The sequence below is a fragment of the Haliotis rubra genome, unplaced genomic scaffold (assembly GCF_003918875.1).
Source record: "Haliotis rubra isolate DU_JTF1 unplaced genomic scaffold, ASM391887v1 Scf227, whole genome shotgun sequence".
Classification (NCBI taxonomy): Eukaryota; Metazoa; Mollusca; class Gastropoda; order Lepetellida; family Haliotidae; genus Haliotis; species Haliotis rubra.
In genome coordinates this window covers 399,434-418,651 of record NW_025766303.1, presented here as the reverse complement: position 1 = coordinate 418,651, position 19,218 = coordinate 399,434, and the positions used below count along the sequence as shown (strand labels likewise).

The following is a 19,218-nucleotide window of genomic DNA, read 5'->3' as shown; positions in this document are numbered from 1 at the left end:
GCAACCTGGTAATACTTAAGGCATCCTGACAATACTAGAGGCATCCTGACAATACTAAAGGCATCCTGGCAATACTAGAGGCATCCTGGCAATACTAAAGGCATCCTGGCAATACTAGAGGCATCCTGGCAATACTTAAGGCATCCTGGCAATGCTAGAGGCATCCTGGCAATACTTAAGGCATCCTGACAATACTGAAGGCATCCTGACCATACTAAAGGCATCCTGACAATACTGGAGCATCCTGACAATACTAGAGGCATCCTGGCAGTAGTAAAGGCATCCTGGCAATACTTTAGGAATTCTGACAATAACACTGCTTCCTTTCAGTTCAAATTTTCAGGGCTTAGATTTCCGAAGCTCTCTTAGCGCTAAGATAGTCGTAAGTGAATGTTAATGTATGCCACTTACGACTATCTTAGCGCTAAGAGAGCTTCGGAAATCTAGGCCCAGGGGTGTAAAGTGTATAATGATCTTAGCGATGACCCCACGCCCTCCTAACGTAATATGAAAGTCAAAATCATGAACACGTGACATCACAAGTCAAGTCTGGATGTTGATCAGCTGGAACCCGTGTGTCCGGAACATATCTGCTGATGTCTGTATTCCACAACCTTTCGGGTACAATCAAAAATGCATTTTCTATCCAATTTCAATGATCGACGTTGTTTCATCAGGGTTACAACAAAAGCAAATGTTCAAATTGTTTACACTAGATGAGTTTTCTCTCCATATTTTACCTTTGACTGGACAGTATGTTGCTATATTTGTTCAAGGGGAAGCCAGCAGTGTGACAGGGTATGCTCGTCTTTTCGAGCCAGGTACCATTATTAGTCCGTAGTAATCCATCGTAATGGATGCTTGTGATATACATGTAGTCCGAAATAGAGAAAGGATTTACGATTTACGATTGCTGAAGGCTATATTTGGGTTACTGTCACATCCTAATCTTGTGATTCTTCAAAGATCGTCGACGCGCTTTATAAAACACGTTTATAATGCGTTACAAACACGTGCATGTTTAAAACATATGAGGTATAACTCACGGCATTCCAGTCCGGGAACGATTAAATGGTGACTGTCTGCGACCAACGTTGTTCGTTTCACCAACGAAGATTGAATTCTTGATTTCAGTGTATGTGTGTTCAATACCTCTGGCCATGGAAAGTCCACGATTCGAGTCTGCTATCCTGAAAAATCAACTTAATGTCCGCTACAATGCTCATACGCCAGAGTTAGGGGCAGCGGAATAGCCAAATGGGCGTTCGTTCGTCACGCCGAAGACCCGGGTTCGATTCCCCACAAGGATACAATGTGTGGAGCCCATTTCTGGTGTCCCCACCGTGATATTGTAGGAACAATGCTGAAAGCGGCGTAAAAACTAAACTCACTCACTCATTCATTCATTCACTCCAGCGTTCCTTCGTAAGTTGGGAGTATTGGTCCGATTCCATCCTCTTTACATTCCTTTTCCTCCATCACCGGTAATGCTGCTAGACAGTGATGTCTCGCATTGATCTCACTCTACGTCGTTGAGTGAAATAGGGCCTAAATACCTGACTCAAAATCGTCACGCGTCATCCCCACACGGAACATAATAAGATACATAATACTGTTTTCAATGTGGTGAAATTATTGTACATGTACTGGAAGTGTTGGTCATGGCAAGTCATGAAATAGTTTTAATGTTTCGATGCTGAGGGGACTTACGTGAAGCGATTCAGCACCAGATTTCCGCCTTTAGTCCATACATTCTGAATTTTGTTTTTATAAGCACGAAACCTGGTGGAAACAAAAATGACATACATGTACACGTTTCCACTGTCCTCCCTTACAGTGTCATTATGTGACGGATAGTAGTGACACACAGTAGTGACGGATAGCAGTGACGAATAGTAATAGCACTGACTGATTGAGTGACGGATAGTGACGGATAGCAGTGACGGATAGCAGTAACGGATAGCAGTAACGGATAGTAATAGCACTGACTGATTGTAGTGACGGATAGTAATGACTTGTAGCTGTGATGGATAGTAGTGACGGATAACAGTGACTGGTAGCAGTGATGGATAGTATTGGCGGATAGTAATGGTGGCTAGTAGTGACGGATAGCAGTCATAGATAGTAATGATGGATAGTAGTGACTGATAGCAGTGACAGATAGTAATGGTGGATAGTAGTGACTGATAGCAGTGACAGATAGTAATGATGGATAGTAGTGGATAGACGGATAGCAGTCACAGATAGTTGGCATTCATGCAAGCCAGTGTACGGTTATTTGGTTGTTTTAATTTACAAAAAGGTGTATATATTGAAGGCCATTGAAAGTAGTATTTACTAAACATCTTCGCATACACCAGGTACTCTATGTTGTATTTTGCAATTAACATTTTATTCTCTCGAACTTATAAACAGTGAAGCACATTCTCAGTCTTGGATTCGTACCATGTGCGGAGCAAGTAACAGTCTAAAATATTCGTTCTTCACAATGTTGCATAAAAAAATATCCTTAGTGACAAGATTTCATAAAAAAATTATCGTTGGTGACAATGTTTCATAAAAAGATCGTTACTGATCGACAAAGTTTTAAAAAGGGATAGGTAATACAATATCTGTCCTGGTTTGTTTTGGAATAGCACTTAGCTGTACAGGTGTGACATGACCAATAACAACATACCTGGTCATGCGCGAAGTAACGAGTTTCCCATCAGCTTGTGGAGGGTCTCTTGGCACGTGGGTGGTCTCGTCTTGCATCACTCCGTTCGGGGGAACATACACTTTACCAACATATATCCCTTCGGACAGTCGATCATCGAGACGCAGTCCTCGCTATAAGACGGGAGAGAAAGGCCGATGGTTAAACGATACAGATATCATCAAGACATGGTCCTCGCTATAAGACTGGAGATAAAAGCCCATGGTTAAACGATACAGATATACTCATGCCAATAATGGTTGTCACCCCCTTCAATTTGTTTATTGGAGAGGTGGTATGGGGTGGGTGTGGGGGTTGGGGTGGGGAGGGGTGACAACCATTATTGGCATGAGTATATCATCAAGACAGGGTCCTCGCAATAAGACGGGAGATAAAATCCCATGGTTTAACGATACAGATAGCATAAAGACATGGTCCTCGCTATAAGACGGGAGAGAAAAGCCCATGGTTTAACGATACAGATATCATCAAGACATGGTCATCGCTATAAGACGGGAGAGAAAAGCCCATGGTTAAACGATACAGATATCATCAAGACATGGTCCTCGCTATAAGACTGGAGATAAAAGCCCATGGTTAAACGATACAGATATACTCATGCCAATAATGGTTGTCACCCCTTCAATTTGTTTATTGGAGAGGTGGTATGGGGTGGGTGTGGGGGTGGGGGGGGGGGGGTGACAACCATTATTGGCATGAGTATATCATCAAGACAGGGTCCTCGCAATAAGACGGGAGATAAAATCCCATGGTTTAACGATACAGATAGCATAAAGACATGGTCCTCGCTATAAGACGGGAGAGAAAAGCCCATGGTTTAACGATACAGATATCATCAAGACATGGTCATCGCTATAAGACGGGAGAGAAAAGCCCATGGTTAAACGATACAGATATATCATCAAGACATGGTCCTCGCTATAAGACGGGAGAGAAAGGCCCATGGTTTAACGATACAGATATCATCAAGACGCAGTCCTCGCTATAAGACGGGAGAGAAAAGCCCATGGTTAAACGATACAGATATCATCAAGACATGGTCCTCGTTATAAGACGGGAGTAAAAAGCCTAAGCTTCAACGATATAGATATTATCAAGCACATGATTCATAAAAAATGAACTATTTGGTAACACAGCTCGGATAATGTTTTAACTGTCTCTGTTATGGATGCAACGAAATTGGCAACATAACTTGTAAGTGGCATTTCGAAACAATCATTTAGGCAGGATGCGTGGATTTCACTTCTTCATTAGTTAGTAACCTTTCCAAGTTACCTTGATAAGTCAAGAATACTTCCAGTCATATTTCAACCAACTGCTCCGAGGTTTTATACAGGTTTACAACATACCCCGTTACAAGAATGGACCACGTTGTTATCAAACTCCAGGATCTTGGAATGGTAGGCATGTTTGAAGCCAACTAGCTTCCTCTCCTCCTGTCTCGCCCTAGAGGGACCAATGGGCAGGAAGGAGTTGATGTACCAGAAGCCAACCTTCTGAAAAACAAAGACGGATCAGAGTGATCCAACTTGCCAATAGTCTTAAAAGGCTTATCTGTCCCGAGTGAATAAATGCCGCAATAGTCCAACACGACTGACAGATAATCCATAATCCCTGGTTAACAGGATGTTATTCTTTAAATTACAGTTTTTCTATAAACTATGGGAAATGTGGGTTCCCATTTCTCAAGTTCAAACATTAGATCTGTCCGTTGTATGAATCGTGTATGAACATTGAATGACGCCATCTTGAATAACGTGAATAATGTGAATAATGTTTATATGACGCCACATCTTCGTGTTCAGGAATAGAACATTAGCGAGTGAAAAAAACCTGAAGACTGTGAACAGTGAGAAGGAATGTACGGTGTTACCGTTATACCGCAATACGTATTGTTTGAAAATCGTATTGCAATATATTTTTCTGAGAGCCTGTATATATGTTCCCCATTGTAATTGACAAACGGCATACCTGATATGCTATGAATTGTATTAAAAACAAACAATCCCTAACAACCCAACTCGTACTTTAGGTGGATGTTATCTGAAGCCTGTCATTTGTTTATCAGGCCTTAGTGTGTAGAATATACTATTATCTGCATCTACAATCAGTGTCATTTACTGTCAAACACTTATCCCATTATCTCACCATATGGCAATGCAGTTTTTTTGCCAATACACAGACCTATCAGTGTATACTTCTACCCGTGTCGATCTGAGTAGTATCTATAACACATGATATGATGCAGGTTGGACACATGTTCTCTCCATCCTCCATTTGTCACTTACATCGGAGCCGGCAGCAACGTTGTTCCTCACGTAGTTGTTGGGGTGCGTCAGCCAGAAGGTGGACAAACCACTGGAAACATCCCAATAGTATACCAGCAATCACAGTGTAATATTGCACTAGACTGTACAACTATAAGGCACTAGACTTCACAATGGTAAGGCTGTAGACTTCACAATGGTAAGGCTGTAGACTTTACAACAATATGGCACTAGACTTCACAATGGTAAGGCAGTAGGCTTTACAACATTAAGGCACTAGTCTTCACAATGGTAAGGCTGTAGACTTTACCAAAATATGGCACTAGACTTAACCATGATAAGGCAGTCGACTTTACAACAATAAGGCACCAGGCTTCACAATGGTAAGGCAGTAGACTTTACAAAAATATGGCACCAGACTTAACCATGATAAGGCAGTCGACTTTACAACATTATGGCACTAAGCTTCACAATGGTAAGGCAGTGGACTTTACAACAATAAGGCACCAGGCTTCACAATGGTAAGGCAGTGGGCTTTACAACAATAAGGCACCAGGCTTCACAATGGTAAGGCAGTGGACTTTACAACAATAAGGCACCAGGCTTCACAATGGTAAGGCAGTGGACTTTACAACAATAAGGCACCAGGCTTCACAATGGTAAGGCAGTCGACTTTAAAACAATATGGCACTAAGCTTCACAATGGTAAGGCAGTCGACTTTAAAACAATAAGGCACTAGACTCCACAATAATCTTGCAGTAGACTCCGCAAATTATAAGGCTCTAGACTGCATGATAATCAGGCACTAGACTCCACAATCTAGAACCAAGGCATTCTAAACTCTAGACATCTACATGGGTGCTTTTTCAATCTTGTTAAAACGCCGCATTGCGCATGCTCCAGCTTTATGGTGGGTCTGCAAACAACCTAGCCTGGACCAGACAATCCAGTGATTGACATCATGAACATCGATCCACGCAACTGAGTGAGTGAGTGAATATGGTTTTACGCCGCTTTTAGCAATATTCCACCAACATCACGGCGGGGGACACCAGAAATGGGCTTCACACGTTGTACCCATGTGGGGAATCGAACTCGGGCCTTGGCGTGACGAGCGAACGCTTTAACCACGAGGCTACCCCACGCAACTGAGATTCGATGACAAGCAATCAACAGGGGACAAGCTGATCCATTTAGTTGTTTCTTCATACCTGGAATCCCCACTGGTTATTTAAAGAGATAACACAGTGTATGTGACCAGTGTCCACACTTGGGGGATAGTGATTGTTAAGCTTACATACACATCAGACGGTTTGCTTCCCAGTACTAACATCCCCTAGAAAGCTGTATTGGCCTGGCAGGTTAGCATAGGTGAACTTGACCCTGGTGTATTTCGACTAAAACGGTTGCAACTATATGCTGTACTTGTGTCAGTATAGGACACAGGATTCACTGTCTTCGCACACAGCAATTATAGTGCCAGGCTCTGCGAGTGTGGGTTCGAATCCCGGATGGGAGAAAGTACATATCTGTTACATTTCACCACTTCTGTAAAGTCATTGTGTGATTCTACACATCCCTCGCAAAAGTCTATAAATCAATTATTTTCAACGGAAATATTTTGAATTTGAACGTATTCAGAGGGAACGAAGTTCTATATAGATTTCTCTGAAGTATCTTTCATTATAGAGCCAATTTGATATGTCATATGTGTTGCGTAATGAACATGCATGAAACAACATACCAAAGCGTTTCTGATTACGTCACTTACTCGCAATATCCCTTCATCGTAGCATTGCACCACTCTTTGCGCATGTCTGCCAGTGTGTGAGCACCGTGCTGGGTTCCCAGACCGAGGTTACCGTCGAAGATGTTCCACTGCTCAGCGCTGTCCTCAAGGAAGTAGCTGTGACCATGTGTCAGGTAACACACGTTGTCGCTAACCTGTCAAACGATCAATGCTTCATTCAACGATCAATGCTTCATTCAACGATCAATGCTTCATTCAACGATCAAGGCTTCATTCAACGATCAAGGCTTCATTCAACGATCAAGGCTTCATTCAACGATCAACGATCAAGGCTTCATTCAACGATCAAGGCTTCATTCAACGATCAAGGCTACAACAAGACCAAGTGAATTTTCAAAAAGTTTGATAGAAGGACATTTTTTTTAATTTGACATATCGGTGAAAAAATATGTTTTCACTTATTCCATATATTCCCGTTGTTTTTGTTGTTTGTCTTTTTGTTCAGATGAAACATTGACTAGCCTTTGCATGTGTTTAGAACAGGTGCCACCGGGGAGCAGGATACGCTCACAATACCGCGAACATCTGGTATTATCACTATCTGATACTGATTCATAAACACATGACCATGATAAAGTCGTAATAGTAATATCGTGGCATCTAAATGGATCGTGAAGTCAGTCTCGCTTACTTGGTTGATGGATGTGATCGTATCCCAGTTTTTATGATGTCAATCTTGGGCTGTCTGACACAGATAAGGTAATTTTGCTCACGGCCGTCATATATCAAGAATAGCAATGAGAGCCGCGTCCAACAACAAACAAAAGCTAATCTACATTATCGGTCTGAATATATGCAGCTGTTCGAAAGGCTATTGGTATTGGATAGATGACACGTTAATGTTGATTAGAATTTTGATAATCCTTTTCAGTAGTATATGTTACTTAACACGCTATATTCAGAGCCTTTCAGTTGAATATATTGCAGACAAAACCTATTTTGTTATCACCGGATACTGAAGGTTCGGTTCCGATAGTCAGTGGCTCTGACAGTCTGAATGTTTGTTTATTACAGATTTCTTATCTTTATGGCAATGGTTTTATTGCTGATATTTTGGTCATGTTCAGATACAGCCCGAATATTGCTAAATACACAAATAATTTGTAAATTGTATGTGCAAATTCAAAAAGATCCTGCTTGGATTACTGACTGAGACAGCGTTCCGACTAAAGATTTTCCAACATCGGTATGCCTGACTGGAATATTTGCAGGTTCCCGCTAAAGAGCTTCTACATCTCTGCTGGATGCGTGTTACACATAAATTCATCCAATCAGGAGTTCTCCTAACTTATGTCGGAACATGTTACTCAACAATATTCAGAATGAGTGAGTATAGTTTTACGCCGCACTCAGCAATATTTCAGCTATATGGCGGCGGTCTGTAAATAATCGAGTCTGGACCAGACAATCCAGTGATCAACAGCATGAGCATCGATCTGCGCAACTGGGACCCGATAACATGTGTCAACCAACCCAGTGAGCCTGACCACCCGATCCCGTTAGTCGCCTCTTACGACAAACATGGGTTACTGAAGATCAATATTCTAACCCGGACCTTCACGGGTCGCCTTTCAAAGAATGAAGAAGTAGTATATCCATAAAATATCGTCATTCCTAAAGTTCTGTTTGTAAAAATCATTTTCTAAACAAACATACACTTAAGTTCTTGTAAGTCTTGAGACACAAAATATGAAAAGGTCAGTTCCAGAACCTTTATGTTTAAGGGCATTGATGACCAGAATAACTCCGTCAGCAGGGGAACCCAGCAATGGACAGGTGTTTATGAACAGCTCGGAAACTACCCACCTCCGCGTGGTCGGTTCCATGCACCGTCACACAGCGCGTCAGGGCATGATGGATAGAGTTGTTCCGGAACCAGTTGCCCTCCACGTCATCACACATGTGGAAGTGAAGCGCGTAGGATCCTGGATCAAGGAAAACAGGAGTTATCCCCCTTAGTCGATACACAGGTCAAGGCCAACACGACTAAGTAGTTAGTGATGCTATAGTCGAGTAGATTGTCATCTCAGTTTGTTTGGATACCGCAGATTTGGTTGATTTATCATAAAAAAGAGAGTGCGTTAGATCTTACATCACCCTTAGCAAATTGAATATCACAGCGGGGACATCAGACATGTCCTTCACACAGCGTTCACATGTTGGGAATCGAACCTGGCCTCCTGATTGACTAAAGCTTTAACCTGTAGGCTGTCCCATCTCTCCCTAATTATGAATGTCAATTGAATATATTATATATGTTCATACTTATACTGGAATGATATAGAGCTTGGGAGGTTCATGCACAATGGCCATGAGAAGGTCCTAACCTTAGTGGAAAATGACCAACATCTAGTTCCCCATGCTGGTGCTGTTGTTTTGTTGTTGTTGTTTTGTTTTTGTTGCTGGGTTTGTTTGTTTGTTTTTGTTCACGTGTTTTGGTTGTTTTGTGGGGTTTTATTGTTGTTGTTATTTCATTTGGTCTCTTTCATAGTTCGGCTTCTATCAGAATAACATTACACACTTCATTTAGCCAGTGTTCACGTACACTCCCGTTCACGTACAGCCCCGTGAACACACTGCATTTCCCTGGGTTTAATCACTTCATCTGAAGGCTAATCATATCTGTACACAAGTCAATAAATAATATGTAATACGAAAGTTTCGTGTTTGTATCTGAACCCCAAAACTAGATTAGCAAATTGCAGCGAATATTTGCAGAGTAGACTGGTCCGTTTCATCAAGCATGCATTACCTCTGTTGCCTCTGTCTCCTCCATTACTAACAAATGTGATACAACCAATCAGCAGCGAGAAGCTATGTCTAGTCTTGCTGTTAATCAGGTAGGCAATATGTCGTAGCTTACCAATGAATTTCTGTTGCCCCATATGATAAAGTTCAACTCCTTCGATATGTGCAGCAGCGAATCCTCGAACGACCTACATGAAGACATTTGGAATATCAGAAAAAGCAGGAATAAACCCTGTTATTGACATAGATCCGTAGTAAGGAGACAGACACTTATCAGAACTTCCTGTGAGCTTTGATTTTGTGTACACAAACTGATTATTGATGTAGAAAATATATTTCACTAAAACAGCTATTTTCAATCTAAATCCAAAACATATTTGTCATTTTCTTATTCACTATTTCATAGTCAAAAGATACAAAGAGTTATGCTTAATTTCACCAAAGTTGCTTCAACAGACGCTGAGAGAAAAAGGGGAAATTATTTCTCCAGAAGTGAAACGCCTGTGACGATGCTTTGTGTATACTTACAGCATGTGAATGAGTAAGGTTTTATGCCGTTTAACAATATTCCAGCAATATAACGGCGGGAGACAACAGAAATGGGTTTCACACATTGTACCTTTGTAGGGAATCAAACCCGAACGCTTTAACCCCTGGGTTACTCCACCGTCCCTTCTCACATTAAGATGACTCGCCTTGACATAACTGGCCTGTTCATTAAGACGGCGTTAAAACCCACTGACTCACTCAATGTGATGGCTATTGTCAAGCACGGAAAATGTTGAACTTTCTATCCGTTTTAGCTATATATGGAACATAAGTTTTTTAACTTTGAGCGTATTTAAATTCTAAATAGTTTTGATCTGGACTAGTCTCACGTAGTAAATCGATCCATGCAATAACGTCAAAACCTCCACAGCAGACTTCACCTTTACATGTCCCCCGTACATGTCTCTTTTGAAGATGTCGCACAGGAACTTGTCCTCTTTATCGTTCTCGTAGCATTCATCTTCCAAGATGCCCTCAATCAAGATGTTGCGCGTCAGGAGCCCAACTTCCGCTCTCTCATCCACGTCGAGAGTTATCTCGCCATAGTGAACATGCTCGAAGGAATCTTTAGCAAGAGAGAAAAATGTCTTAGATATTGCTTCATAAAGCAGCTGTCAAATATTCCTTCAACTTTTCCCGTATCAGGATGTACATGAAACCATTCTCAGTGGTTCTTATATGTGCTAACGACATACCCTTGGGTTAATGCTAATGTACATGAAACAATTTTCAGTGGTTCGTATGTGTGCTAACGACATACCCTTGGGTAAATGCTAATGTACATGAAACCATTCTCAGTGGTTCGTATGTGTGCTAACGACATACCCTTGGGTAAATGCTAATGTACATGAAACCATTCTCAGTGGTTCGTATGTGTGCTAACGACATACCCTTGGGTAAATGCTAATGTACATGAAACAATTTTCAGTGGTTCGTATGTGTGCTAACGACATACCCTTGGGTTAATGCTAATGTACATGAAACAATTTTCAGTGGTTCGTATGTGTCCTAACGACATACCCTTGGGTTAATGCTAATGTACATGAAACAATTTTCAGTGCTTCGTATGTGTGCTAACGACATACCCTTGGGTTAATGCTAATGTACATGAAACCATTTTAAGTGTTTCTTATGTGTGCTAACGACATACTCTTGGGTTAATGCCAATGTACATGAAACCATTTTCAGTGGTTCTTATGTGTGCTAACGACACACCCTTGGGTTCATGCTAATGTATAGGAAACCATTTTCAGTGGTTCTTATATACGCTAATGCTGTATCCTGCTGTACCTGCCATGGAGATATACTATCCTCTTTGATAAATATGGATTATACGAGTGCTTCTTACGAAACAACAACAAGTGATGTAAAACACACATAGTTTTGCCCATAATTACAAACAGGTACAATGTACTCACGGTCCAGACGGACTTCATTGGCTTGACAGTCGTCACATTTAACCAGTTTAAACTCTTCTGCCTGTCGCCAGTCAAAATCGGTCGATGCCACGACAATCCTGTCATCTACAGGTAAGAGTGTCTTTAATATTGAAAGTATTAAAACTATCGTTCAGTACTTCCCATCAAGCCGTCTTCACTCAGCGACGTATGGGTATAATAAACACGATAGATTATTAGGTTATCACTGCTTAACCCACAAAGGTCTACCTGAATGTAAAGTGTAACATAAATACCAAATGGAGACTAAGTAAACCACGATTCTAGTAAGAATATTCCCCAAAACGTCACGTTATTCAAATAAAGAAGTTAACAGCCATAAATTCTCCCCTTTATGTGTATCTCTTCTAAATGCCGTTCAAAGACTCAATTTTGCATCAGTCTAAATTGGCCACCGCTGACCCGTTTGTCTTGGTACTCATTTTCGTTTTAAAATGCTTGGTTTGTTAATTGTACCAGTATCTGCTGATTTGCTCCTGTTTTAAAACGTGCCCTGTCAGAATCATACCCGTGCATGATATCACCCGTGCATGATTTCACCAAACAGGTAAACGTCGATTATTTTGATCACTCTGAGGACATAGAGATATCTTTAAGAAGACACGCCATGATAAAACGTGACACTGTTCAGAGCAAACCACGAAACTACCTAATTTGTTTTGATTGTATCTTTCCCCACAAGCCCCACAAGTGCTCCAAAGGGGATGTCAGGTTAAAACAAAGCAAAATTTTGGGAAACTACAGCTACAAAATCTGAAACATAAACTAAAAACGGACAACAGAATTTGTAGCATAAATCTCTTTCAATTAGTAAATGGCGCATGATTAAGAATGATCATCACGATCTTCAAAAAAAACCTGTACTCTTGAAATTTGGATTTGACAAAAGAATTACAAATATTGTTGAACATACAACGTACCAGTAATTGGTCTCTGAAATACTGGAAACATGAGTTGTATAATACAGCTGTGATGTACGTGTACAGTACATCACCATCGAATAGCTACTTTTTGCTTGGTTTATGTTTAGCTGTCAGACTGACTGACTGACTGAGTTTGGTTTTACGCCGCTTTTAGCAATATTCCAGCAATATCACGGCGGGAGACACCAGAAATGGGCTTCACACATTGTACCCATGTGGGGATTCGAACCCGGGTCTTCGGCGTGACGAGCCAACGCTTTAACCATTAGGCTACCCCACCGCCCTTAACTGTCAGACATGGGTGTTTACTTTATTTACCCTAATAATCAGTTTTAATAAACCTTCAGTTGCGTGCATTTGGGCTGACTAATTAGGAGATAAACATCATGTCTTGCCCAATTTCTGGGTGTTATTGAGTATTTGAAGCACGGGAATTCATTTGGAACCGAGGTTTCAAATGAAATATTCCCGTGCTTTAAATACTCAAAAACACCCGGAAATTGAACAACACATGATATTTATCGACATTCTAAACACATATGTAAACTAAAAGCTCCACACGCGTTGTTGTGTTTGCACTCACTGACACCGAGTACGGGTACAGCAATAAAGTAACATCAGACGGCCGTTTCCACTCTCCTACCCAGAGTTCCATGCGGCCAGCATAGTACAATTCGTAACATCTTACACAGTCCATTCAATATAATGTAAATATTTCTTAACTCTTTTATTTTTGACGGATCTGATTAAACATCTTTGATAGATTTGTTTAGTTTCGCTGAGAAAATATCCTAAAACGTGTCAAATATTTCGATTTGCGGAGCGATACTTTGTTTACATGGGCTGTACGGCTCCACGTGCTGTCATCGAAGCCGACGGAGAGCAAACATGCAGCCCGTTTGATATATAAATATCTATTGCCATAAACCTTACTGTCACAGTTGTATAAGAATATTTATGCAACAATGTGAAACATTATGAAGAGCGCGCCGAATCGCTTGCGTTGGGTCTCTACATATTTACGAATATGCGCGTTTGTTTACAAACAAGAGAAAGGTCTGGTCACATGATATGCAAATTAGCCTGTGGCAGTGATGATTAAGCTGGGCCCCGTCTGCATATCGCAATGTACGCAAGGTGGCGCGCGCAAAGCCCGGAACCAGCTTAAGTGATGTTATGCTACAGAGTCGTGCCAAAAGTATTGGGCACTGGGCGTAATTTCTGTAGACTTACATGTTATTTCAGTGTAGCATAACTAATTTTCATGGAGTGAGTTTAGGATGGATCTTTGTAAAATTTGACAGGCAAATTTGAAATCATCTCTGCTCTGCGCACATAACTTCAGTTCAATTTTCCGACCACTATTTAACTAATGACATCACATTTATCAACTTACGTATGGTTCCACAATGCACAATCCCATAGGCCGCCATGTTAAGGAGTTCACGGCACTGTACACATGTTGATTAAATTGTTGGCAATAAGACTTTATACGTATTACCGAATGTCAAGTTTCTTACCGGGTTTCCAGGAAGTGACGTCAGCGTTCAGCTTAATCCTAGGCCGTACCACGTCATCCGACAGAACACGGACCTCAAGCTCTTTGTTCTTGTTTACATCGGCTGATACTATGCCTACCACGCTGAATTTCAGGCTATGGGTATCGTCCAATATGGACAGCTCGCTCGTGGACACAAACTCTTCATTCTTCTTGAAGCGAACGTGTTCCTCCTGGGTAGACGATGCATTCCCTACAACACAAAGTGAAACTCTATGTACTATAATTATACACAAACTTGTTCGGATATGTACCCAAGAGTTATCTTTCCTTGCTCAAAATTTGCTTCCAAAGCGCATACTAGAGTCTGCAAAATCTATCAATTTCGAAATCGGTTTCTGGTGAAAATGTTTATGCTGTCTTTAAATTTTGTATTTTGAACACATATTAAGGAATTTCGCGAACACCTCGTGTCATCACTATTTGATTTTGATTTATAAACATATTCCTATTATTTCTTCTTTATCACTTGCTTCATAACGGCGTTAATATATACATCGACACGTCGCACCTATTGCAATAAAGAAGTTGTTCCTTTGTTGTTAAAACTTGTTCCTCTTCATATGCTTATGATATACTATTGTACAATGGCTTCCGCTTTTATCAAAGATTTGATATCGGTAGGATTATAGATTTGACGTTAAATATTTATGGGAATATGGGAAAAGTTTTGTGGCTTTTATATGTTGCGAGCAGAGAGTAAAGGACAATGTGTATACATCTCAATGATGTGTAATGTGTGTCCAAATTGACTTAATAGTAATACTTTTTTCACTTTAATGTTTAGGCAAATTTTGTGAACGGCGGGTGCTACCGGTAGGGCAGGACATGCTTTCCCTTGTAGTGTACACCTGGTTTCGTCCCTTTTTCACATTCATATATTTTTTCACAGCTAATTTTCTCTTCACACCAAACGGAATGTATTTCTGAGGATTGTCCAGACTGGGTATTCTGTTGCACTGATGTTCTGTATTATTATATCTTCAAATTCGTCATCAGTGTTGCCACGAACCTGGTCTCCACACTGACTCAATATCTAGTTTAGGAATCGCACAATGTGCCTGCACGGAGGTGGCTCGTCTTACTTTCCGTTTTATGTCATTGGCTAACTTAAAACATACCCCATGATTCAACATACCGGTTCAATGCATTCATGAGTGGTAGATAAAATTAATATACATATATACGTGAAGCATTGACGACATTTTGTATTGAAATGTATGTATCATGTAATACTTATGTGTGTATGTTCGAATCTTATTCTTATTACACAACAGGTGTTATAATATTTATATACTGATTAACTGTTACGCTTCATGTCATAACAGATTAATTATTCAAAAATGTGCTGTTTCAATTTACTGAAAAATGTAATATCGTTATCATCAACCTTGACGATGTCAGTTCTGAATTACGAACCTGTCCTTGTGATGAAGGCATATGCTTCTCGACCCTTGACTTGCCTCAGGAGCGATGACGTCAGACCCCCCACACTTTCTACGGCTTCGTAGATCATGTCCCAGTCACGTGACACTGTCCCCTTGCCAAAATCTCCGTTCACAGCAACTACCAGAATCTTATCATCGGGTATGCCTGTTAAAAGCAGTAATTCTATGAGAGGCCTTCTACATTATTTTCAAATTTTCAAAATGTTGTTTTTTTATTAAACATCAAAGATATATTAACAATCACTTCAAAGATGTCACGTTAAAACCGTCACGTTAAACGAAACAAGCGGTTGCCATGGAGATCATATATATTTTAAACATGAACGAGAAAGTAAAACAACATAACTATACTAACCGTCGATGAAGCCCTGGAACATTTCTTCAGCTGTCTTGACCTTCTCGTCGGCTGTTTTAAAGACTCCAAAGTCGTACACGCTGCCGTCCAGGTTAAAGATGATGCCAAACAACCCCTTTCCACTCTCCCACTGGAACTTACTCTCCTACAAAAGGTACAGAATTCGTTTAACATATACGTCGATAAGTGCACATATCTGCAGAGGTGACTCACCTCAACTATCTGACTTACATTTAAGAAGTTGGTAAGCAACAATGAAGGCAAGAACGTTTATGGATAATTTGACATCAACATAACATCTTGGCTTTACTTTGCTGAATCAAACTGATGACGACCAAGTATATGGCATGCCGATATTTGATCTCGATATTCTACACCCCTACTGGAAAAATGTATTATACATTGTTCACAAATCTGCTTTGAATGAGCGCAGATTGTTGGCATTGTCGAAACAGCCGGTGTATTCAATATGAGGTTCGAATTAGTATCTGGTGCAGATCTCAAGCAATAATTTGTAGGAAAACAGATTGTTCCCAAATATATTTCCAAACCAGCCCATATAAATGCAGTAAACTCTCCATAAAAGGTAGTCTGTATCGAGATTATTCAACATATCCCAAAACTGATATTTAATCAAAATGACCACATTCCATAGTGGTTTTGCTGTTTTCCGTTGTTTTCTCACGTCATTGTATATTATTCATTACGTATTAAGTCACGAGCAATATATGCATTGATGCCAGTGTTCTGCATTACAACGTTTAGAAGTGGAATGGACAGTGCCAAATGACAACTATTGCAGAATTTTGTTTAGTGCATCATACACTCTTCAAAACAAGAAACGCACAGACCAAAAATAAGGAATAAGAGTGAGTGAGTGAGTTTAGTTTTACGCCTCACTCAGCAATATTCCAGCTATATGGCGGCGGTCTGTAAATAATCTAGTCTGGACCAGACAATCCAGTGATCAACAGCATTAGCATCGATCTGCGCAATTAGGAACCGATTGCTATTAAACTTACCCGTAAATCAAAAATGACTCCACAGGTTTCCGAGGGCGGCTTTGCTGTCTGTATGAGGTATGACCATGACTTCTTCACGGCGCCGTGGAGTTCTATAGTGCCACCCGCGTCCACACCTATAACCTTCTTACCTATACCCGGCAATTTTTTGCCAGTATTGGATTTACCTGAAAGGATGAAGCAGACATGATCATTTCTGGACAAAAGTGATGCCAGATGCAATTCCCCTTTTGTTCCCGTGTTTGGTATTTTTTTTCAGGTACAAAATTGTCTTGCCTTTGCATGTGTTTGTGACGGGGTCCATCGGTTGGGCAGGATACGCCACCGTTTAGCAGACACCTGGTATCATCACTATTAATTATGATTCTTTACCACATGCTCATAATACAACAGGGGTGCTTGAGTTCGTGGAAGGGCATGCCGATACTAATTATTGTAAATCTCAGACGCAAAGGTTTGTTTCTTGTGTACCGCCGACCCAGGATCAACCCAGATATATGACGGCGGTCTATAGATAGTCGAATCTGGACCAGACAATCCAGACAATCATGATCATCGCTATACGCAGTTGGGATACGATGACATGTGTCAGCAAGCCTTACAACCCGATTCCGACAGTCGCTTCTTCCGACAAGCCCTGGTTGCTGAAGGCACGGATCTTCATGTTCAAATGTTTCATGTTTTGCCCCAGCATTTGCATACTGGTATGAGTGAGTGAGTAAGCTGGGATTTTACAAAGAAGCATTTGTTTTGAATTTCACATGAAGGACTGACAATTATGAAGGAAATGATTAAATTATTTAAAATAATGACACTCATGCACGTCAGCTTATTCACGAAAAAAATATCGTTTGAAACCAATTCTACAAAAGACTTCCGATATAATAATAATAATAATAATCTGTATTTGCACTGAGAAGGCCACAGGCCTATAGTACATAAAGTTATGTTACATTTGAGAGGAATTTAGATCGGGTAATCATAGCATTATAGTAAATGAACATTGAAATATTTTGTAGAAGAACTGGATTTTTACTACTTAACAGTGTGGAGAATTTTATCACATTTGGATGGACATAGTAATATCTTTTAATATATTTTGTTCGCAACCGGTCATAAAATGGACATATTAGGAGAAAATGTAATTCATCTTCTATTTCAAAGTGTACATATTCTAATTTCTCTTTTTACATTCATATATCTGCCTCTTTCAATCAACAAATCATGAGAAGAGCATCTGAATCGTGCCAGTGCTATTCTAAACTTTTAAACATTAACACAGGATAGATATGACTCAAGGACTATGGCATTTTTAAACAATGAATAATACATGCATTTCTTTGATAAGGATATCCTTTCACATCATGTTCGAATATACATATCTTTTAGTCTTGTCGTTAAGAATTGTATGAATAACGTAGGTGATTCGTCATATTGTGTATTCCATGTAATTGCAAAACCAATAGAAAATAATTATACTAAACTGCCAGGCAAAAACAAAACACCCATGTGTAAAATGATTGTGGCTAAAAATGCATCACAATTTTTTTTACCCGGCAGTTAAGCAACAACTCCAGAGTATAATAATTACCCGTCAGCCTAATATGAGCTTTTTGGGTGAAAGGGCAATCTTCGTCCCCGACGATGAACGAGCCCTTGACGTGAATGTAGTCTGTGGTGACTGTAAGACCGCCAACATTGCCCCAAACAAGACTAGCCTCAGACTCGATGACGATCCCTTTCAGATCTGGCGGGGAAACGTTGAGACGGACGTGCTTTCCTTTAGGGATTGTCGCTGTCTCCTTAGCCTTTGGCATGTACTCTTCCCCACCCCAAGTCGCCGCCGAGTCCCAGTCAAGGAGGCTTGAATCATCGTATGAACAAGTTGCAGTGGCAGCACACAGAGGTGCCACAGCGCACAGTGCCACAACCACCTGGAGCAGCATCTTTGTCTGCACGTGGCTGTCACCTGGTATTTATAGAGGGTTGTAGTATTGATCGGCACTTATAACTGTTTTGATTGGCGTGAAACTTTGTTTCTAATGACAGTCCCTACAGTTCCATTGGTTTTGATGAAAAACGGAAAATATGTTTAATAAAACAATATTATCACGGAAGGACAATTCTGTCACGTGTTGACCGAATATCCGTTAGTTTATTTTATATGTACAGATGTTTTAGAGGGAAAAGCTTTTAGCATGAAGATACGAATCAGTGAGCCGTTTTTTGTACACGAGGCAAATATTCCGGCAAAAATTATATCAAGTCTGTAAAGTCTTTGAGCATTTAGAAGTGAAATGTACAGTGCCAAGGGACAGCTATTGTAGCATTTTGGTGCATTATAGTGTAGATTTAAGAGTTCAC

General features: G+C 40.4%; 1 protein-coding gene across 1 annotated transcript in view; it reads right to left on the bottom strand.

Annotated features, from left to right (window-relative positions):
- LOC124277760 (cell surface hyaluronidase-like) overlaps positions 1 to 18,817 on the bottom strand; it is a 39,968-nt gene extending 21,151 nt beyond the window's left edge. Inside the window, exons 1-15 of the mRNA XM_046713483.1 lie at positions 18,446 to 18,817; positions 16,855 to 17,021; positions 15,833 to 15,977; positions 15,449 to 15,622; positions 13,992 to 14,222; positions 11,510 to 11,614; positions 10,472 to 10,656; positions 9,658 to 9,730; positions 8,601 to 8,719; positions 6,756 to 6,928; positions 5,005 to 5,074; positions 4,066 to 4,212; positions 2,678 to 2,829; positions 1,711 to 1,782; positions 1,047 to 1,190 (exon numbers count right to left, since the gene is read on the bottom strand). Of these exons, the coding sequence (XP_046569439.1) occupies positions 1,047 to 1,190; positions 1,711 to 1,782; positions 2,678 to 2,829; positions 4,066 to 4,212; positions 5,005 to 5,074; positions 6,756 to 6,928; positions 8,601 to 8,719; positions 9,658 to 9,730; positions 10,472 to 10,656; positions 11,510 to 11,614; positions 13,992 to 14,222; positions 15,449 to 15,622; positions 15,833 to 15,977; positions 16,855 to 17,021; positions 18,446 to 18,800 (2,312 nt within the window). The 5' untranslated portion in view covers positions 18,801 to 18,817. The remainder of the gene's footprint in view (positions 1 to 1,046; positions 1,191 to 1,710; positions 1,783 to 2,677; positions 2,830 to 4,065; positions 4,213 to 5,004; positions 5,075 to 6,755; positions 6,929 to 8,600; positions 8,720 to 9,657; positions 9,731 to 10,471; positions 10,657 to 11,509; positions 11,615 to 13,991; positions 14,223 to 15,448; positions 15,623 to 15,832; positions 15,978 to 16,854; positions 17,022 to 18,445) is intronic.
- Positions 18,818 to 19,218: the final 401 nt, after the last annotated feature.